A 23,765-nucleotide genomic window follows, 5' to 3' on the forward strand; every position below is an offset into this window, starting at 1 on the left:
GATGTGAGATGATGAACATTGGGTATTTACCCCAGACAATGACGCCACTTCAATACATTCCTGATAGGAATTAAAAATGACATGGACCTTTTGCAAACAGTTTGATAGTTTCTCATCATGGTAAACATACACTGATAATATGCCCCAGTCATCCCATTCTAACAGCAATGGGAATTTAGTTTCCCTGAAGAACCTCTGTACAAATATCCATAACAGTTTTATTCATAATATCCAAAAACCAGAAACAATCCACTTGCCCTTCAGCCACTGAACAAAGAGTGTCCTATCCATGCCCAGAAATTCTACCCAGCAATAAGAGGAAACAAGGTTTTGATACAGACAACATGGGAGACTCTCAGATGCTTTATACTAAGTGAAAGCAGCAAGACTCCTAGGCTCCCAATGGCATAACCCCATTCACACAACTATAGGAAGAAAGCAAATCTATGGGAAGACAGAAAACAGCAGTGGTTTTCAGGGGTCAGGAGTGGAAGGAGGTTTTTGACCACCAAGGGTGGCTGTGGCAGTGGTGGTTACATGACTCTAGCCATTTGTCAAAACTCTGAACTATCTCACGCCTGTAATCCCAGCACTTTGGGAGGCTGAGGGGGCAGATCACCTGAGGTCAGGAGTTTGAGACCAGCCTGGCCAACATGGCAAAACCCCATCTCTATTAAAAATACAAAAATTAGCTGGGTGTGGTGGTGCGCACCTGTAATTCCAGTTACTTGGGAGGCTGAGGCGGGAGAACCGCTTGAACCCAGGAGGTGGAGGTTGCAGTGAGCTGAGATTGCACCACTGTACTCCAGCCTGGGTGACAGAGTGAGACTCTGTCTCGAAAAACAAACTGAACTAAGCACCAAAGAAAACAAATTCTGAAAACTTAATGTGATTTTAAGATGAGCCATGAAAATACAGGAGTGGCAAGTAAGCACACTCATTGTAATGTAGGCATGCTAATATGTAATTAGGGTGACTAATTACATATATTGTTTGGCTAAATATACTATGAAAGGATGCACTAGGTGTGAAAGTATTTACCTTTATACACATGAAGAAACTGGGCAGATGAAGGGCATATGTAGCACCATTACTTCTCACTGGGTATTTTATTTTTTACACGAGTGAATGTACTTCTGGTCAACAATATTATATTTAAAAACTTGGGGCTGGGTGCAGTGGCTCACGCCTGTAACCCCAGCACTTTGGGAGGCCAGGGCAGGTGGATCATCTGAGGTCAGGAGTTCAAGACCAGCCTGGCCAACATGGTGTAACCCCGTCTCTACTAAAAATACAAAAAATTAGCTGGGTGCGGTAGAGCGTACCTGTAATTTCAGCTACTCGGGAGGCTGAGGCAGGAGAATCGCTGGAACCCAGAAGGCAGAGGTTTCAGTGAGCCAAGATTGTGCCACTGCACTCCAGCCTGGGCGACATAGTGAGACTCCATCTCAAAAAAAAAAAAAAAATCGGGACTGGGAGGAGGGGCTCACACCTTTAATACCATCACTTTGGCCAGGAGTTTGAGGTTGCAGTGAGCTATGATTGTGCCACTGCACTCTAGCCTGAGAGACTGAGGGAGACTCTGTCTCAAAAAGACAAAATGAATTAAAAAAAAAAAAAAGAAAAAGAAACAAAAAACAAAACAAAGCAAATGTAGGCACCACCTGTCAAAGAGTCTCATCTACTCAGTCTAGAGTCTGTAGGGGTTCCCAGGTGATCTGATGTGCCTAGGGCTGAGACTCGCTTTGAAAATCATGTCCTTGATACGATAAGGCATGACCTCTGATGCCCAAGTGCTCAGATTCACCCCCGACTCCACCCTTCACTGAGTGACCTTGAACAAGTGAGTTCATCTACAATCTGTAAGATCGATGTGAGGATGAAATCAGCATTTACCTGGGGGAGCTGAAAAGTCACCTCCTCCCTTCTCAGTGATCTACTTCTGTTAATACGACCAAAATATTCAGTGTCTGTGGAATTTCCAGATCATAACTGTTCTATGAAAGGTGTCTAACCACACCTGTATCTTACATGAATATTTGTGCATCTATTGCTGTGAAAATGAGATCTCTACCCCAAAAGTTACTTGATGAAGAATAACTCAATTTGTTACTAATAGTCAATGTATATGAAGCTAATTCTTACAAAGTAAGACAAAACACTTTTATTTTCTAATATGATGTCTTTTTTTAAATTAAGACTGATTTGAACACTTAACACACACATTTTGAGGACCACAAAATAATGTTTCCTAAGATGATTTAATGTCATGGAAAGATGCTCACAGCACATTATTATATGAACAACCTGGACAGAAAAAAAAATGTATGTGAGATAAAATAGCAAAATTTTTTGATTGAGGTAGAATTCACATACCACGAAATTCACCATTTCAAAGTGTCCAATTCAATAGCATTTAGTGCACTCACAGTGTCGTGCTACCTTCGTCACTATCTAGGTCCGGAACATTTTCACCATCCCGGGAGGAAACCCCATCCTGATTAGCAGTCGCTCCTCAGTCCCACCTCCGCACAGCTGCTGAAAGCCACCAATCCGCTATGCATCTCTTCAGATTGGCCTGTTCTGGAAATTTCGTATAAAAGGACCGTACACTATGTGACCTTTTGCATCTGATGTCTTTCATTCAGTATCATGCATTCAAGGTTCATCCACAGTGTAGTAGGGATCACTGCTTCATTCCTTTTTATGGCTGTGTAATACTCCATTGTATGGATGGACCACATTTTGTTTATCCTTTCATCTGGTAATATATACCTTGGGGTTGTTTTCATCGTTTGGCTACTGTGAATAGGGCTGCCATGAACATTCACGCACAAGCGTCTTTCTGTTTGAACACTTGTCTCAATTATTTTGAGTAGATATCTAGGATGGAATACAGGACTGTGGAACAGGGTCTTAGGGTAATTCTAGGCTTCACTTTTGATGAATCAGGGGTCGTTTTAGTGGGGTCAGAGTGGGTCTCTGCAGAACTCAGCTCAGGGGCTCCACCCGCAGCCAAAGTCCGCCCTCTGCGCGCAGGACCAGCTCCGGCTTCCTGCGGGGCTCGGTGTGGTCAGGCAGGACGCGGAAGCGCAGCAGCGTGAGCGCCAGGACCACCTTCATCTCCGCCATCGCGAACGTCTGCCCGATGCAGTTCCTAGGGGAGGGAGGTGGGAACTCTGACTGCAACCAAGAACCCCATCCTGGCCCCATCAAGCCGGTAACCTGGCCTGGGACACCCAACCCCACCTAGAGCAGTTTGAGGAATAGAGAAGGGGGTATCCGTGCCTGGATCCCCATGCGGGCTTGCATATCCTGCAAGCCTAGCCCAGATCCAGCCCCCAGCCTAGACCAAGGTGGGGTAGGAGGGGGCTCTGAGCACACCACAGACCCTTCTAGGACCAAGCCAACCGTACTCTATGGACCTTTTCCTATAAACTCCAGAGGAGGTGAGGGAAGGAGAGCTGGAACTCGGACCATCTACAATGTCCCCCTTTTCCCCACTGTCATGTCCAGACCCCTGCACCCATCAACCCGTTCCCACCTCAGACACAGGCCGCCCTTACCTGGGCCCTGCCGAGAAGGGAATAAAAGCCAGAGGTGACCTCTCCTTGATGTTCTCTGGGTCAAAGCGAAAGGGGTCGTAGACCTGGAGGTGAGACCAAGAAGGGTTGTTGGGTGGGGTCTCCCAGTCCGCCAGCCTTGGAGAGACAGACAGTTGTGTGTGTCTTCGAGGGAGGTGATGTTGGATACTCCTGATCAAAACCCTGCCCCCTCCTCTAGGAGCCTTGGAATGGACAAAAACAGAGAGAGGGGCCCCGCACCTCAGGGTCCGGCCACACAGCTGGGTTGTGATGGGTTCCGAAAACACTGATGAGGCAGATAATGCCTGTGGGAGAGAAGGGAGCAGTCAGGACAAGGCCTCCTTCACTGAGGGGCCCCTCTTCCTACCCAGGAGACTCCTCCCCGTGAGGCTGTGAGCACCTTTGGGGATGACCCGGCCGTCTGGGAGCACAATGTCCTGGGTGACATGGCGGGAGATGACCGGGACTGGGGGATGCAGCCGCAGGCTCTCCTTCATGCACATGGTCAGGAAGGGCAAATGGGCCAGGTCGTCCCTAAGGAAACACCCCAGCCCCAATCCTTATCAAGGGAGCAAAGACACAATTCTCCAGCTTCTCTCTGTTTGCAAGTGAGACCTTTTCTCCCCGCAATAAAATAAACTTTTAACAAGAATTGTTACAAAGTCGCAAGAATAAAAATAGTGTGGCACTGTGGCAAAAATGAGAAAACAGACCCATGGAACATGAGGGAGAGCTCAGAAAAAGACATGAGAATAAGTGAAAACTTAACATTTGATAAAGACAGCCCCTGCCCAAACCAAAATCCTGGGAAACTGATGGATTTTACAGTTGTAAAAGAAAAAAGTGGACCAATTTAACTTCACAGAAGTTGAATATGCTCAAGATGGTAGTTTTTGCAGATAAAGGATAGTAATGAAAAGTACCCTCCAAAAGTTGAAAGGCAATATTTTGCAACCCAAGACAGAAAAAAAAAAATCAATTTTGGCCGGGCGTGGTGGCTCACGCCTGTAATCCCAGCACTTTGGGAGGCTAAGGCAGGTGGATCACAACATGAGGAGATCGAGACCATCCTAGCTAACACAGTGAAACCCCGTCTCTACTAAAAATACAAAAACTTAGCGGGGTATGGTGGAGGGCGCCTGTAGTCCCAGCTACTCGGGAGGCTGAGGCGAGAGAATGGCTTGAACCTGGGAGGTGGAGGTTGCAGTGAGCTGAGATCACACCACTGCACTCCAGCCTGGGTGATAGAGACTGCATCTCAAAAAAAAAAATCAATTTTAATACACATTCTTAAAAGTAAATATTTTTAAAGAATCCAAAGAAAAAGAGCAAAAAAATAAAGGAACCACTTCCATAAAAAGAAACAAACATCAACATGTGAAAGAGATGTTCAACCTCACTCTTATTTAAAACAATGTCCATCAAAAGAAGAAATATGAAGATTGGCATAGATTTTAAAATTTAATAATACATTAGTAGTATTGGTAAAGTTATGGGAAAACTTGTGCCATCAAACTCAGCTAATAGGAAAGGATTTGCAATGATAATTAAAATTGTACAATGCAAATGTTCTTTGATTCAGCAATTGCACTTCAGGGAATTTGTCCTGCAGAGATGCTTATACATGCAAGGAATGGTCACTGTGCACACATGCTGACTGCCTCATGTCCACTTTTAGCAAAAGGCTGGAAACAAGCCACATACACATTGATGGGAAGATGTTTAGATAAACAGCCACACGATGGAATACTATACAGCTACACAAAAGGAAGAAATAGGGATCACTAGTCTCATCACATTCTGCAGGCTGGAAGGTAAATCAGTACAGACACTGTGGAAGGCAAATTGGAAATATCTACTATAACTGAAAATGTTTATGTGCATTCAACATAGGAATGAGCTGAATAAATAAGGAATAAAATATTTAGCACTCAGAAAAAAATAGCATTAAGACACACTGTTGAGTGAAAACAAGTTACAAATATATACATATGTGCACATAAAAAGGGCAAAAAGTATATGAATATTTATGAAATTAATGATTCAGAGAGAGATGATAGATTGATAGATGACAGATAATAGATAAGAGATATAGAGAGAGAGAATAGATAGATACATACATAGATGATAGAAACAGAGATACATAGATGATATATAGATAGTAGATAGGTATATAGATACATAGATGATGGATGGATAGATAGATAGATAGATAGATAACAAATCTATGGCTCTGGAGACACCTTTGGAGAATGAGAAAGGATTAGGTGGGGTGGCAGGATTGTCAAGGAAAACGCTAGTCTTATCTGTAATATCTCATTTGGTGCAAGAAGAATCTGTTCTTATCACTGGTTTTGTAATTTAATGCTCATTTTCCATGTGGTGTGTATATACAATGGAATACCATTCAGCCTTAAAAAAAAAAAAAACTTATTTTATTTGCCACAACGTGAAAGAACCTGGAGGAACTTATGCTAAGTGAAGTAAGCTAGGCTCAGAAACACAAACACACATGATCTTACTTATCTTGGGACCTAAAATAGTCAAGCTCATAGAAACAGGAGTGGAGGCCGGGCGCGGTGGCTCACGCCTGTAATCCCAGCACTTTGGGAGGCCAAGGGTGGCAGATCACAAGGTCAGGAGTTCAAGACCAGCCTGTCCAATATGGTGAAACCCCGTCTCTAATAAAAATACAAAAAAATTAGCCAGGCATGGTGGCGGGAGCCTGTAATCCCAGCTACTCAGGAGGCTGAGGCAGGAGAATCACTTGAACCTGGGAGGCAGAGGTCGCAGTAAGTTGAGATCGTGCCACTGCACTCCAGCCTGGGTGACAGAGCGAGACTCCATCTCAAAAATGAAAAAAAAAAAAAAAGAAAGAAAAGAAAAGAAATAGAAGCAGAATGATGGTTACCAGAGGCCAGGGCTGAGGGAGGGATAGAGAAGGGTGAGATGTTGGTCAAAGGATAGAAGCTTCAGTTAGACAAGAGGAATAGTTTTTGAGATCTACTGCACAGCATGGTGATTTAGTGAACAATGTATTAATTGAAATTGCTAAGAGAGTAAATTTCAAATGTTCTCAACATAAAAATGATAAATATGTGAAGTGATGGATTTGTTCATTACCTTGATTTAATAATTTCAGGTTGTATACATACATCATAACATCACATTGTACCTCTAATATATATAATTAAAATTTATCAATGAAAGAACAATTTAAAAACAAACTCATTTTTGAAAACTCATATTTTAAGAAAAATAGATCTCAGAGATAATGTCCAGAACTGAGTCTATTTTGTATAGTTTTCTTTACAAAGAAAAACACAGTATGTGTTCATATAAATAAAAATCACAGTGTGAATTCATATAAATGTGGGCATTGGGATAGCCATTTTCCGGAAGAATACACAGAAAACTGTTGACCATAGTCACTGCTAAGGTGGAGCTTAATAAGGAAGCTCATTCTTATCATAAAATTTTTTGGACCCTTTCTTTTAACCACATCCATAATTTTGCTTGAAATCTGGATTTTATACTCCAGGACATGGGTCCAGGCAAAGATTTTCTGTGTAAGACCTCAAAAGCACAGGCAATAGACAAATGAGATTACATCAAGGTAAAAAGCTTCTGCACAGCAAAGGAAACAGTCAACAAAGTGAAGAATCAACTTACAGAATGGCAGAAAATATTCGCAAATTACTCATCTGACAAGCGATTAATAACCAGAATATATTATATAAGGAGCTCAAACAACTCAATAGGGGAAAAAGAACTCAAATCATCTTATTTAAAAATGATCAAAAGATCTGAATAGACATTTCTTAAAATAAGACATACAAATGGCCAACAGATAGATGGAAAAATGCTCAATGTCACTAATCATCAGAGAAATGCAAATCAAAACCACAATGAGATATCATCTCATCCCAGTTAAAATGGCTTTTATCAAAAAGACAGGCAACGATAGACGCTGGTGAGGATATGGAGAAAGGGGAACTCTCACACACTGTTGGCAGGAATATAAATTAGTGCAGCCACTGCAGAGAACAGCACAGAGGTTCCTCAAGAAACTAAAACAAGAACTAACATATAACCCAGAAATTCCACTACTGAAAAGAAAGAGAAGAAATTTCTATCCCAAAGAAAGAAAATAAATCTGTTGAAGAGATATCTATACTTCCGTATTTATTGCAGCACTATTCAAAACAGCCAAAATATGGAATCAACCTAAGTGCCCATCAACTGAATGGATAAAGAAAATGTGGCGGCCGGGTGCGGTGGCTCATGCCTGTAATCCCAGCACTTTGGGAGGCCGAGGCAGGCAGATCGTGAGGTCAGGAGTTCGAGACCAGCCTGGCCAATATGGTGAAACCCCAGCCCTATTAAAAATACAAAAATTAGCCAGGCGTGGTGGTGTGCACCCGTAGTCCCAGCTACTTGGGAGGCTGAGGCAGAAGAATAGCTTGAACCCGGGAGGCAGAGGTTGCAGTGAGCCAAGATCGTGCCACCGCACTCCAGCCTGGGCGACAGAACAAGACTCTGTCTCAAAGAAAGAAAGAAAGAAAGGAAAGAAGAAAGAGAGAAAGAGAGAGAGGGAGGGAGGGAGGAAGGAAGGAAGGAAGGAAGGAAGGAAGGAAGGAAGGAAGGAAGGAAGGAAGGAAATGTGGCATGTATACACAATAGAATACTATGCACCATTAAAAACACTGGAATTTTGTCATTTGCGGCAACATGGATGGAACTGGAGGTCACTGTGGTAAGTAAATAAGCCAAAAACAGAAAGACAAATATCGCATGTTCTCACTCACATGTGGGAGCTGAAAAAGTGGATCTAATGAAAGTAGAAGGTAGATTGGTAGAAGGGAGGGAGGGGTGAGGAGACGTTGATTAACGGGCATAAATAAGAGGTTTGATAGGAGAAATAAAACCTAGCACTTGATAGATCAGTGGGTTCACTATAGTTTACGATATGTACTGTATATTCCTAAATAGTTAGCTTATGTTAGTTATGTTTCTAGCATAAAGAAAAGACTAAATATTTCAGGCGACAGATATCTCAAGTACACTGATTTGATCTTTACCAATTATATGAATGTATTAGATTATCATGTGTATTTCAAATCTATGTGCATCTATTTATGCAGCAATAAAAAATTGTTAAAAATGCAGAAAAATTATTGGTTTTAAAAGCAGAAAAATGTTTCTCCTCCTCACTGGACTGCTGTGCTGGGCAAAGGTGTGGACGAGAGGACACTGAATCCAAGACATCCGTCCATTCCAAAGCTTCCTCTCCTTCCTCCAGCCCCTGGCCTGGCTCTGGTCTCAGAATGTCCCCACTGTGCCCTCATTTTACAGCTGGTCCTCTCCAGTATGCCCTCCCACACTAGCCCTAGAAAGATCTTCCTGGTACCCAGATGTGACCTGTCCCTACACTGCTCAAACACTTCCCATGGCTCCCTATTGCCATTGGGCTAAAACTGAAGCCATTAACATTTTCCCCAAGGCTTCCACAGCCAGCCCCTGCTACCATCTCCGGTTTTATCATCTCATTACAACTCAGTCTCTCCCTCTCTCTCCCCTTCTCCTCCTTTCTGTCCTGACCCTGCTCTCTCTCTCTCTCCTTCTCTCTCTCTCCCTCGCTCTCCTCTCTCTCTTCCTCCCTCTCTCTTCCTCCCGCAAAGACCCCAGGCAGTCTTCTTGACCTAGAGCACTGCCCCCCAACTGTACCCAATTATCTACTGATCATCATTTAGGCTCTCAACTGAGACACTTTCTATACCCCCTAGTCCTGCTTTTCTTACTGTAAATCCCATCCCTGCCCACGTGGGCTGGGAGTGTCCTGCCCAGGGACAGTTCCGCCACCAGGCTGGGAGCACCTGGAAAACAGATCCCTGGATTGGTTCCTTCCCAGGTCTCCACAGCACAGAAAGATGCTGTGCACAGATGTGGGGGTGAGAATGTAGTGTGGGAGTGTTTGCTGAATAAGGATGGACGGATGAACGGTGCAAGTGTTCTGGACAAGAATGGATGAATTTTACCCCCAGGTCTCCCTTATAAATCCCTGGACTCGACTGGAGAGTAGGAATTAGGGAACAGAAGAGCAAACATTCAAGAAGTGAAGATGTTTTAAAAAAAATGATATTTCTGGGAGAAAAGGAAGAGAGTGGGGGGGAAGTTCATTTGCTGAACACGTGCTAAGTGGCGTTATCTGTCCTCACATATCATCACCAACTCTCTCAGAAGCCCAGGTCTTTCTGTCCTAAGAGCCTATAACCTTTCCTCAGACAGTCAGGATGGGTACTAAGTCCTGCCTGTGGTCCTCTGCTCCTATTCCCACTAGGCAATAGTGGCAGAATCAACAAAAACAGCTTTTCCTCCCCTCCCTACCTGGGGAGCAGAGCCAATGAGAAGGTCTCAGGAAGAGGCCACAAGCACCTGCACTCACCATTCAATCTCTTTAGGCTCACGGTCCTTCAGAAGTTCTTGCACCTCCTGCCGGCAGCGCTCCTGGTATTCCGGGTGCTTTGCAAGGTGGTACAGGACCCAGGAGAGACCACTGGCCGTGGTGTCATGGCCTGGGGGGCAGCAAGGCAGGCTTGGGTCTCTGGGCTGCTTCAGCACCCGAAGGTAGACAGCACCCATGCGTTGAGGGCCTCAGGGAGGATGGGGGAAGGGGGATGGGAAGGTTGTGGGGGTCCACCCACCCTGTTCCTGGAAGGGAGAGATCCCGGTCCCCTCTCTAGCCCCACACTGGGGCCCTCACCCTCAAACATAAAGGTGTCAGCTTCTGCTCTTATGTCCTCATCAGATAACTTCTTCCCATCTTCATCCTGGAGAGAAGGCAGTAACCGCCCCCAACCCCCACCCCCATAAAAAGTCACACTAGCTCTAAGGGCTCTTGAGTCTAATCTGAGACAGTCTCTGAAGATTCATCCTTTTTCCAGAAATCCAAGTCCATCTTGCACTCCTAGACCCCTCTTGGTCACCATGGCCAGAGCCCTCACCTCATGGCCTTCCTCTCTGGCTTCCTTGCCTCCTCTTGGGTTCCTACTGGGAAGACTCAATGACCCATGAATATTTTAATGAAAAGTTTCTGAGAAAAAGTTACGGGCAACCTGAGTTACAGGAGAATTAAATGGCAATTTCCCTTGGAAATTAGAGATTAAGTATTGCTTCAAAGATTTGCCCACATTCTAGAGTGATAAATCTAGAGAATCTTATCCCCCTGGAGACGTTTGGGTTGTAAGCCTAAGGACTATGGCATCTCACTGAAGAGGATTTGTTTATGCTCCAGAACAAAGCACACCATCTCTCACAAAGCTAGCATTCTCACTCAATCTCTCTCTCTGTCTCTCTCTCTCTGTCTCTCTCATTCTCTTTCTTGGGAAGAAATAGAAAATGTGCCAAGACTCATAATGTAGGGCCCCTCTCTTAGGGTGCAAACTCTGCTGCACATACAAGTGAAAACATTGCCCTTGGAGAAATTTGACTTGAGGATGAAGAGCCAGTGCCACAATCCCACTCTGGCTGACAGTATTGCTGTGAGCAAGACATGGGCTGCTCTGATCTAGAGGTTTAATGCATCTGTCACAATAGACCTACACATAGACAAAGACAAAGACACAGACACAAACACACATAGACAAAGTCATAGACTTAGAAACTGACACAGACACACAAATACACATAAACATTGACATAACACAGATATAGACACAGACACACACACACATAAAGTCACAGACTTAGAAACACAAACACACAAATACAAATAAACATAGACATAGACACAGATATAGACACAGGCACACACATATAGACTAAGTCACAGACTTAGAAACACAGACACACAAATACATGTAAACATAGACATAGACACAGATATAGACACAGACATACACACACATACACAAAATCACAGACTTAAGAAACACAGACACACATAAACATAGACATAGACACAGACACACGCACACATAGACAAAGTCACAGACTTAGAAACACAGATACGCAAATACACATAAACATAGACATAGACACAGATATAGACACAGACACACACACATAGACAAAGTCACAGACTTAGAAACACAGACACACAAATACACGTAAACCTAGACATAGACACAGATATAGACACAGACACACACACGCATAGACTAAGTCACAGACTTAGAAACATGGACACACAAATACACATAAACATAGACATAGACACAGATACAGACACAGACACACACATATAGACTAAGTCATAGACTTAGAAACACAGACACACAAATACACGTAAACATAGACATAGACACAGATATAGACACAGACATACACACACATAGACAAAATCACAGACTTAGAAACACAGACACAGATAAACATAGACATAGACACGGATACACACACAAATAGACAAAGTCACAGACTTAGAAACACAGACACGCAAATACACATAAACATAGACATAGACACAGATATAGACACAGACACACACACACATAGACAAAGTCACAGACTTAGAAACACAGACACACAAATACACATAAACCTAGACATAGACACAGATATAGACACAGACACACACACACATAGACAAAGTCACAGACTTAGAAACACAGACACACAAATACACGTAAACATAGACATAGACACAGATATAGACACAGACACACACACACATAGACTGTCACAGACTTAGAAACATGGACACACAAATACACATAAACACAGACATAGACACAGACACAAACACACATAGATGAAGTCACAGATTTAGAAACACAGACACACAAATACACATAAACAAACATAGACATAGACACACACACATAGACAAAGTCGCAGACTTAGAAACACAGGCACACAAATACAAATACACATAAACATAGACACAGATAGACACAGACGCACACACATAGATGAAGTCACAGACTTAGAAACACAGACACACAAATACACATAAACATAGACATAGACACAGACACACACGCACATAGACAAAGTCACAAACTTAGAAACACAGACACACAAGTAAACATAAACATAGACATAGACACAGATATAGATACAGACGCACACACATAGATGAAGTCACAGACTTAGAAACACAGACACACAAATACAAATACACATAGACATAGACACAGACACACATGCACATAGACAAAGTCACAGACTTAGAAACACAGACACACAAGTACACATAAACATAGACATAGACACAGATATAGACACAGACACACATGCACATAGACAAAGTCACAGACTTAGAAACACAGACACGCAAATACACATAAACCTAGACATAGACACAGATATAGACACAGACACACACACACATAGACAAAGTCACAGACTTAGAAACACAGACACACAAATACACGTAAACATAGACATAGACACAGATATAGACACAGACACACACACACATAGACTGTCCCAGACTTAGAAACATGGACACACAAATACACATAAACACAGACATAGACACAGACACAAACACACATAGATGAAGTCACAGATTTAGAAACACAGACACACAAATACACATAAACAAACATAGACATAGACACACACACATAGACAAAGTCGCAGACTTAGAAACACAGGCACACAAATACAAATACACATAAACATAGACACAGATAGACACAGACGCACACACATAGATGAAGTCACAGACTTAGAAACACAGACACACAAATACACATAAACATAGACATAGACACAGACACACACGCACATAGACAAAGTCACAAACTTAGAAACACAGACACACAAGTACACATAAACATAGACATAGACACAGATATAGATACAGACGCACACACATAGATGAAGTCACAGACTTAGAAACACAGACACACAAATACAAATACACATAGACATAGACACAGACACACACGCACATAGACAAAGTCACAGACTTAGAAACACAGACACACAAGTACACATAAACATAGACATAGACACAGATATAGACACAGACGCACACATACATAGACTAAGTCACAGACTTAGAAACACAGACACAAAAATACACATAAACATAGACATGACACACACTCAGACACAACTACTGATAGACATAAACATAGACATAGACAGAAACAGACACAAGCACAGGCACAGACAAAGATATAGACATAGCATTGACATAGACATAGCCATAAACGAAGACATAGTCATAGACACAGACAAAAAACATGGACATAGACATACACTGAGACAAAGACACAAACACAGAAAAAAGACAAAGGCATAGACGCAGACACAGATATACACATACACATAGACATGGATGAAAATATAGACAGAGACAAAGACATAAACAGAGACATAGAAAAGACAGGACAAAGGCGTAGACATAGACAAAGATGAAGACACAGATAAAAAGACATACAGATATGGCCAATTACAAAGACAAAGACATACACATAGTCACAGTCATAGAGACACAAACTCAAACAGAGACAAAGATATAGAAAGACATAGGCAAAAACATAAACATAGACTAGACATAGATATAGATGTAGATGTATGGAGTTAAATGTGGACAATTAACTCATTAGCTTGTCAATAGAGCAAACTCTCAGACTTGTCAGTTTCAAGCCTAGCAGCTCCCTGCTAGGTGCACTCCACAGTCATCTCTAAAACCTATCTCTGACCTGTCCCTCCCTTCCTCAATCACCTTCCATGGCTCCCTAGTGCCCTCTTAATCAAGTTCAAATTCTTTCATCTGACATTTCACATGAAGCTCCCTTCTACTTCTTGAATTCAGATCCCAGAGAGGCCCACCTTGCTCAGCAGGAGTACATCAATGAAGTCCAAAGTCTTGGATTTGGCCTTGGCTTGGAGGAAGTCATCAACACCCTGGCTAGGGAGAGTGCGGCGCCGCTCCTGGATGACGGCATCTGTGAAGTCGTGCACCAGGCGGCAGGCCCTGCGGAAACGCTGCCCATCAGGGGTGAGATAATACAGGAAGTCAATATGCAGGAGGATCTCATGGTGTCTTTTTGATACAAGGGCACTGAGCTCCAAGATGGCGGCAATATATTCACTGGGTTTCCTGCAGGATAAGGGCAGAAAGGGAGGCAACAATTTAATATACCTGAAGCCCCAGGATCACCTCCCACCAGCAGCCAGGATCTACCTCCTATCAGTAAACAGAGTATCCAGGAACAGATGACCCCACAGATACAGGGTGGGGATCAGCATGAGATTGATTCTCCAAGCTCTCTTCTCTCCCTGCATCCCATCTCTGTGAGATGCCTCCATGCCGCTAGGCACCCAGAGCATAGCTTGCACATTATTCTCCTATTCTCTCTTTCCCTCCCAGTATACAGTCCTGACCCGTCTCCTTGAAACTGTCCACAAAGCTCAGACTTTATCCTCCTGCAACTGGTCCATGGTCTAGCTTTCACCCTAGCCTCTTTGCATCAGTGTTAACTCCATTTAGTGCTACATTAGTCAGTCCCCTACAGAGCTCTGACCACACCCACCAGTTCAAACCCCTTCAATGGCTCCCTGGAAACCTCAAGATAAAGTTCATACCAGTCCTTCAATGATCAGGTATAACAAAACTCCTCCAGGAAGGTTTGTCTGATTTCCCTGCTTAGTCCTCCCTCTCCCACCTACCCACTTTGGGTCCACAGCCCAAGATCCCAGATCCTGGGCAAGAACTTACTCCTGACAATGGCTGTCAAAGCTGAAGACACATTTCTGTAGACTGTCCAAGGTCATGAGGCTGATGTGCTCAAACATATCCAAACAGGCACTACCCTCTGAGGCCAGGAGCTGCCACTTGGCCTAGCCAGAGAAGGGGACAGAGATGGGGCAGGCTCCTTGATCCCTTGAGCACCTCTCCAACCCCAACTGCCAAGATGGGCTCCCCAGAATAAGCCTCTTCATCTTCTCCCCAGGGACCCCTCCCCAGGGAGGACCAGGTTATGGTGCAAACAAAAGCTGTTACTATTAAGAGATGAAGACCCAAGATTGGGAGTTAGGAGAACTAGGTTCAAGTTCCAGCTCTGTCCCCTGTGCTCTGTGTGCCATTAGTCAACTCATTACCCTCCCCTATATCCTGCCTGTCAAATCTTCAGAAACAGTTAAGATGATGTGCTTTGGAGCCATATAATTCACATTAGAAACTCTGCTCCACCTCGCCATGCTCACTTATTAGCTGGGTGAACTTGGGTTAGTTCCCTAATCTCTCAGACCTGCAGTTTCATCATCTACCATGGGGCAAAAATACATAATCTCTCCTTCGCAGAGCTGTTAAAATCAAATTAGACAATACATACTCGTATCATGGAATGGGCACATGGCATTGTTTCTGGCATATGGTATGTGATCAATAAATGTTGGATTTCCCCATCTGCATTGTTATAAATTGATTTCAAAAATATCCCTGTTTTGGGGGAGGTAGTCCTTCGTTGAGTCCTGAGCATTCTTTCTGGGCATGTCATGAATGCAAGACACTGATGTCGTTAACATGGAAAATTTCTTAGAGTTGTGTTTGCGAAGAAAAACTTTGAGGGATAAGGTAAAGACTCCCTCTAGACATGTTGCTTTTGCTTTCTATAAAAGCAGATTCCCTAAGCTTAAAGCTCCTCTTCTGTAATGCAATATATGATGTCAGCAGGCACTTATAGAAGCCTGCCTGTGTCAGCCCATGGGATTTGGGAAGCTTGGAGGGAAAAAAGGCAATCTAACAAGAAACACATGCTGCTGTCTGTGTCATGAGTAGTAAACTATCCTTTGTCTCTGACCCAGGAATCTCTTGTCCTTCTGGAAGAATTTATGAAACAGTAACAAGCTAACTTATCAATTTGCAAGTTAAAAAAAAATCCTAGATACTTCGCAAAACCTTTGCCACAATTCTTCCCTTCCTGCCATATCCACACCCTTTGCAATGTGATTTTTCAGCAACTCCCATTAATAGACAGAGCCTATTTTATCCCCCTGCCTTTGATTCTGTGTTGGACTTTTGGCTTTCGATGTCAAAATACACTGTGGTGAAAATGATGAGTTAATAACTAACGAAGCTAAGCCTTGTCTTACTCCTTGGAACCCTGCCTGCATTGTGAACCATGGGGCGCCTTCTGGAAGGAGGCAATCATAGGGAGGAACATCCAGGGGTCCCAGATGAGGCCAAACCTAGACACGTGAGAGAACCCAAACATGTCCCAGCCAAAACCCAAACATGTGGCAGAATTCAGTCAACACCTGCAAGGCTGCCTACCTGACCCCCAGCTGCTCATGTACCATGAGTGGTCCCTTCCATATACAGAAGAACCTGCCAACTGTCCCACAGACTTATTAGCAAACATAAACACTTATTGGTTTAAACCAATGAGTTTTCAGGTGGTTTCTTATCAGCAACAGCTACTATGAAATTGTTGTCATGACCCTCTTGTGTTTACAGGGCTTTGGTGATGGAAACATAGAAACAGACACCTTCTGGGCACCTGCTATGCACCAGAGACGTGACTCCATTACATTACTCTGACCATCTTTTAAGTAGGGATTATTATCCCCATTTTACAGACGAGGAAACCAAGGCTCAGTGAGAAAGAGCAATGGCCCAATGGCAACCAGCAGAGCCAAAACTCCAGACTAGATCTGTCTGTTGTCCTTTCACCCCAAGGCTGCAGGTGGGACCTTGGCTTCAAATAACTCACGTGCATGATGTTCACACTCTCATTGAAAATCTTCATATAGGGCTTCAGGATGTTGAAATGGAAGGCAGGCGTCAGCATCCGACGGTGGCGGCTCCACTTGTCACCAGCACTCAGCAGGAGCCCATCCCCTAGCAGGGCAGCCAAGGGCCATGGGCAAGGACCTCTCCCTCCCCTGGCCCCCCAGCGTTTTTCCCAACCCTGTTCACCTGCAGATACTCACCCAGCCAGGGCTCCAGGAAGCTGTAGAAGAACTTGTCCTTTGGTGCAATGGCAGCTGACATAAATGAGGACAATCAGGGGCCATGGAGGCAGGTGAAGGAGGAACTTTGGGGGTGGGGGGAGGCTCCCAGCAAGAGGTTTGCACTTCTCCCACTCTGAGCCCCACATAGCAGGAAGAGGGCCAAGGGCAGAGGAAGAAGGGAGGATGGGGAGGGGAGGGAAGACCAGACCAGGCTACAGCAGCACAGTACAGCAATGACACTGCCTAACATGGCGTGTAGGAGCTATGTCAGGGCTCCAGCATGCCTTGACACGCCTCCTACATGATCCAACATGTTCCGCAACCCCTGAGCACAGCTCAGCACTCTACAGAATGCTTCACAAGGACCTAGGACAACCTGTCTGTCCCAGCACTCTCTGACATCTTCTGATATGGCATCTTCTGACATGGACCTGGACATGAGACATGACCCTGACATGTGTTCACATGTCCTGACATGGCCACAAAATACATGACAATTCCTAACATGAGATGGTGTGCTCTAACATGCACATGAGATGGTCTAACATGATCTTAAAAGCGTGTTCCACATACAGGCTCTGGGTTGAATATAAATATGGTAACTTTAATGTCACAGACATAGCCAACATGTGACCCAGACTGTTCCTCAGGCATGACCCAAATATACTATAACACATGCCTCAGACAAGACTCAAATAATGTCTCAGACAGTTCACGTAGGGACCCTGGGTCCCAGACCTCACACAACCCCCAGACCTCACACAACGCCCAGATGTTTGGACCAGCAGGAGAAAACGGCAGTGTCAAACAGCACCTGAGACAAGAACCAAACAGGCCCTCACATGCCCCAAATGTCCTTGGCCACAGATAAGCCCCAAACTTGACCAGCTCTACATGACCCCAGTTGGAATTATATACCAGATGTAACCAGGTATAACATATTTCAGGTGTAACCAGGACCCAGGTGTAAATATACAAGGCAGACCTGGCCATATAACAGCCATTGTAGAGACACGCCCCAGACATGAGCAAACAGGAACAGAGGTTAGACAGGTGGAAGTCCAGGGGCGATGGAGGCAATGGCATCTCCACCACAGCCCCTCCTGTCTGCACATCGGTCACGTGTTCAGCTGGAGGCAGCACAGCAACCCCAGCTGTGGGCAAAGCTTGGCCAGTGCAATGTCTACCTGGAGCAAAGAGCACAGGCTTGATGTAGGTGGGGTGGAAGATGCGGACGATTGCCTGCCAGGGCCCCACCCACCAGCAGCCCATATCCCCAAAGGTGCACGCCAGGCTTTGTGCGTATAGGAGACCTTCTTCTGAGCTGTGAATCTGGAGAAAAACACACAGGACCCAATTCATGCTCTCCTAGGCTGTGAGAGAGAAGGATCTGCAGGGAAGAGGTCGAAGCCTGAGAATTTCAAGCAGCATCTCATCCTCCTGTCAGTGCTGAGCACCCCCTGCCTCCTCACATCCTCCATGCAGGACTCTCCAGTCCTTCAGTTACACAGACAGAAAAGGTCTTTCCCCATGTGGATCCACACACCATGTTCCCTGGGCTCTCATTCATCCCATTTTCCAGATGAAGAGCCTGAGGCTCTGAACAATAAAGTCACTTGCCCACAGTCCCAGACCACGGCAAGCCTGAGGCCTAAGACTAGGTCTGTCTGCACCCATGGCCTGAATCCTTAACCAACAAACTTCTTTGTGCCCCCAAAACAGTAGCTCTGGAAGACCCAGGCCTACCAAGACTGGGCAATCAGAGACACAGGGATTGGGTGAAAAATTGGTCCTGTGATCCAGGCCAGGAGAAGTAAATCATGGGCCATTTCTGGGAACTCTAGGGGAAAGGTGGCCTTTCCCATGAGAACTGAGCTTCTGGGACTCATCGTTGACATCATGAGGAAAAGGCCACCTTGATAGGAAAAGCGATGTGGAGAAAGCTAAAGCCAAGAGAGAAAGACAGATTTCCAGTGACCTTGTGTGAGACCTGGATCCAGCTATGCCTGAAGGCCACCCTCCCTGGACTTTAAAGTCAATAGATTATCTTTCTTTGCTTAGACCACACCAGGTTGGGTTTCCACCACTCACAACTGAAAGAGACTTCAATAACCAGAGACAGCTGGGTACCAGCCCAGAGTCACACAGCATTTTGAGGTCAGAGCCATGGTCTCTGCAGGATGCTGCCCATTCCCCCTGCTCAGCCTCGCCCGTCCAACGATGGGAAGCACAGGGGTCAAGGAAAGGGTCCCAAGCTGGGGTGGAGTCTCCTCTTGGAGATCCCCGGGACCTGCAGCAGGAGAGCAACGAACTTAGGGCAGACAAGCTATAGGATGGGATAAAGGGAATTGACCCACCAGAGGTGGACATCATGGAAATAGCAGCCCAGATCCCCCACCAGCCACAAGTCCTCCTCATTGTTCTAGGCTTTGGGACAGGCAAGGTGATGCTAGGCCTGGCAAGGGGCCTTGAATACTAACGATGTCCAATTGCCTCACCCTGCACTCTCCTTTCAAACATTCCTACTCATTGTTCCAGACACAGCTCCAGTAACTCCTCCTCTAGGAAGCCTTCCAGCCTGCCCCAGCAGAGACCTTGTTCTTCCCTGGGCTGTGATCCATCTCCCTCTGGCCCTTTCCTGATCCCATGAAGTTGGGGATATCTCTATCCAGGTCCATCTCCTTAAAGTTGGGGGTTCCTCCAGGACAGGGCCTTGGGTTGAGGTCTCTTAGGGCTCCAGGGCAGCCCAGAACACCAGAACAGGGGGTAGATGGCAATGGAGAGAGGAGACGCTGAGATGGGAATTGATGAATACATGAAAGAAAGATGAAGATAGCTGAGAGGGAAGGAAAGGAGAGGCCAGAGTACTGCAGGGCCCACACAGGAGCTTGGGGATAGCGGAAGTGCAGGCCTCAAATGCACTGCCCCACCAGCTGTTCCAGATGGTACCTGAGGCGTTGATGACAGACCGGATGATGTCGGGGTGGCACAAACTGAGGAGGGGGGAGATGGGGCCCATCCAGACCTTAAAGCCCTGGGGGTAGGTGGCCACCAGCTGAGTCAGAACTCTCATGCCCTCCTCTGTGGGGTTTACCTGCAAGCAAGGCAGGGGTCATTACCTTCTGTGATAGTTAATTCTAGGTGTCTACTTGACTGGGCTACGGGATGCCCAGGTAGTTGGTCAAACATTATTTCTGGGTGTGTCTAATCTATTCATCCTATCTATCTAATTTTTCTATCTATATATCTATCTGCCTACCCATCTATCCATCAATCCATTTTATCTGTGCTTTCATCCATCCATATATTCATCTGTCTGCTTATCATCTATTAATAGCCATCTATCCATCTGTCTAATCTATCCATCATATATATCTACTCCATCTGTCTACATAATCTATCCATCCTATCTACTCTATCTACCCATCCATCCATCATCCATCCATCCATCCATCCTATCTGTGCATCCGTGTGTCCATGCATCCATCTGTCCTATTATTTGTCTATCTACCTATCCATCCATCCATCCATCCATCCATCCATGCTATCTGTGCATCCATGTGTCCATGCATCCATCTATCCTATTATCTATCTACCTACGTGCCTGTCCATCCATCCATCCATCCATCTATCCATCCTATCTGTGCATCTATCTATCTATCCTATTAGCTATCTATCTATCTATCTATCTATCTATCTATCTATCTATCTACATTCCTCCTGCTCTATCTATCTATCTATCCACATTCCTCCTGCTCTATCTCTCTTGGGTCCATCTCCAAGTCCCAAGGGTGCATCCCAGGGCAGAGGGAGAAGACGCACTGTCCACTCACAGAGGCCCAGTTATCTTGAAAGATTTTCTTTTTCTGGGAGTCATTTCAGCCCAGAGGCAGCTATATGGGGAGGTCCTCACAGGGGAGATTTGTGGGGAGCAGTATCGCCTCAGGACATGTCCCTAAGGCTGGTCCCCACATGCCTTCATGTCCTGGCTGATCCACAGAGGCTCCAGTTCCTCCCATGGAGAAGGTTCTGCACATGGGAGACCTTCCCTTTTCAGCAGCCACTAGTGGAGCAGAGGTGACTCTAACTGTCCATCAGGACAATGGCTCCCACCTGGGAGCAGCTTCTGCAGCAGGCTCTGTGCTAGTGTGTCCTGTGCACCCTTCCACTTTACCTGTGGACACATCCATCAATCCTGCCATTTGCAAATGAGCAGACTAAGACCACATTCCCCAAAGAGGAGAGCGGTCTAAGTCAGAGGGCAAGGTCACGGGGAGGAGAAAGGCCAAGGAAAGCTTCTGAAAGGTGAAGTGAGTGGCCAACTTTTATCTGGGTTTGGCAACAGGTCTCATTGATAAGAGGGAGATAAGAAGAGGAATATAAGAGAAAGGTGCCTTCGGGTGTGGTGGAAGTGGGAGACGGCCCATGCCTCTCCTCTGGCCCAGCTGTACCCTCATAACAGGGAATAGTCCAGGCAAGGAGAGGACCCTGGACAGTGGGCATAAGAAGCCTCGAGTCCAGCAATGGAGAATGTGGGAATGCCAGGGATTCGCCTCTCTGTGCAGCCAACCCTCTGCCCAGGAGCCCCGCAGAGGTGCATTAATGTGGGAAGACAGGCAGGAAAAGGACTCAATGCAGGCCTGGAGTGGGAGGACAAGGAAGTGAGAAGGGCTTGCATAGGCACCTCACAGAAATGAATAAGCAGAGGAATGAGTAAGACGCCTCCTCTGCTTCTCTGCCATCCCAGATCCCAGCCCACCCCTTCACCCCCACTCCCTAAGCCTCGTACCCCTCAAGAAGTCCATCCATCCTGAGACCTAGACCCATCCTGCTGCCACACTCACCATGCCCTGGTGTCCCCAAAACCAGTTCCGTCTCGGGGGTTGTGGGAAACACCGAAGGCGGCGGCAGTTGTCATAGAAGGCGTAGGTCCAGGCCAGGACATGGGCCAGGAGCCAGGAGGCCCCGACCAGCAGGAGGAGCAGCCAAGGGGATGCTGCCACTGGCCCGAGGCCCAGCCAGGACAGGCTTAGCTGGGACATCCTGCAGGGCAGACGGGATGGACGGTGAGATCCTGAGGCCCAGAGAAGGGCCCAGGGACCTCCAGGGACAGTGGACAGGCAGGGACGGGCGGTGCCGGAGGTAGAGCAGGGAGGGCTCAGGGATGGGTAAAAAGGGGCTGAGAGGTAAAGTCCAGAAAGGCCCAACCAAAACCAGCAGCCAAGTGGCCTCCAGTTCCCTGGTAAGCACTTAGAATGGGAAAGAGAGAGAGAGAGAGACTGATTAAAGTCCAGAAAGGCCCAGCCTGAATCACTGTGAGGTTGCCAGGGGCTTGGTTTCAGTTACTCGGAAACCACCCATCCTCCAGGCCAGCACCCAGGAGCTGCGTGGGCCTTGGGCAGTGCCCCTCTCCATCCCAGGCCAGGACCCCCCCCAGGCCTGCCACCCCCAGCCTGGCACCTTCTGTCAGGAGCAGTCTGTCCCAGACAACCTCCTCTCTCTGTCTGCTGGGAGGCCTTTGACCCTGGCCCTTGATATAGCAAAGGCTGTGGGAGGGCTGGCTGGGTTGGGCTGGGCCAACCAATCCCTGCAGCCTGGGTGTGTCTCCTGAGCCTGGGCAGCCAATCAACACCTGGCGTCAGGCCAGCTGGGTGCAGAGGAATCAGCTCAGGGTCCAGATGGACGGGTAGATGCACAGATAGATAGAGTAGATAGGATGGATACATTAGGTAGATAGATAAAGTAGATATAGATAATGGATATATTAGACAGATGGATAGATAGCTATTAATAGATGATAGATAGATACATAGATAATAGGATAAATAGATGGAATGGATAAACGTACAGCTAAGATGGATTGATGGATGGATGGGTAGGCAAATATATATATAGATGAGAACTTAGATAGATAGGATGAATAGATTAGATAGACACACCCAGAAATAATGTTCCATCTCTGTCCCAGATATGTGGGATCCTCATTTGTGACATGGGAACTAGGGATCTTGGGTCACTCCAATCACTCCAGATGCTACAAGGCCAGTGACTTACTCAGTATGATGCTGAGGAACATGACCATCAGAAACAGGATCAGAGTCACTCTCAAGCAAAAAAAAAAAAAAAAAAAAAAAACTCCAAGGATTAAATGATCTTTCCCATTGTCCTGGGGAGAAATTAATCCAAGGGAGGTCACAGGGCAAATAATTCCCCATCACCACCATCACCACCATGAGCATACCATCACCCATGGAGTTTTCTGAT

At 45.6% G+C, this 23,765-nt stretch overlaps 1 protein-coding gene across 1 annotated transcript; it reads right to left on the minus strand.

The window, feature by feature from the left end:
- Positions 1 to 2,207: 2,207 nt before the first annotated feature.
- CYP4F2 (cytochrome P450 family 4 subfamily F member 2) lies at positions 2,208 to 22,543 on the minus strand. Its single transcript, XM_003813570.5, has 12 exons — positions 22,346 to 22,543; positions 20,451 to 20,595; positions 17,481 to 17,534; positions 17,261 to 17,388; positions 15,265 to 15,386; positions 14,376 to 14,646; positions 10,348 to 10,414; positions 10,030 to 10,159; positions 3,985 to 4,118; positions 3,825 to 3,889; positions 3,567 to 3,649; positions 2,208 to 3,157 (listed from the first exon to the last, which is right to left on the minus strand). Exons 1-12 carry the CDS (start codon positions 22,541 to 22,543, stop codon positions 2,992 to 2,994), a joined length of 1,563 nt encoding a protein of 520 aa, XP_003813618.1. The 3' UTR covers positions 2,208 to 2,991.
- Positions 22,544 to 23,765: the final 1,222 nt, after the last annotated feature.

Source organism: Pan paniscus, chromosome 20 (genome assembly GCF_029289425.2).
Source record: "Pan paniscus chromosome 20, NHGRI_mPanPan1-v2.0_pri, whole genome shotgun sequence".
In the NCBI taxonomy this organism is placed as follows: domain Eukaryota; kingdom Metazoa; phylum Chordata; class Mammalia; order Primates; family Hominidae; genus Pan; species Pan paniscus.

Bases quoted from the DNA above. Each gene is read 5' to 3' on its own strand.
- CYP4F2 (XM_003813570.5), bottom strand. From the start codon at position 22,543: ATGTCCCAGCTAAGCCTGTCCTGGCTGGGCCTCGGGCCAGTGGCAGCA. The intron at 10,415-14,375 runs GTGGGCCTCTCT...CCTTCTCTCCAG, and splicing joins ATGTACTCCTGCTGAGCAAG to GATGAAGATGGGAAGAAGTT. The intron at 3,890-3,984 runs GTGCTCACAGCC...TCTCTCCCACAG, and splicing joins CGGCCGGGTCATCCCCAAAG to GCATTATCTGCCTCATCAGT.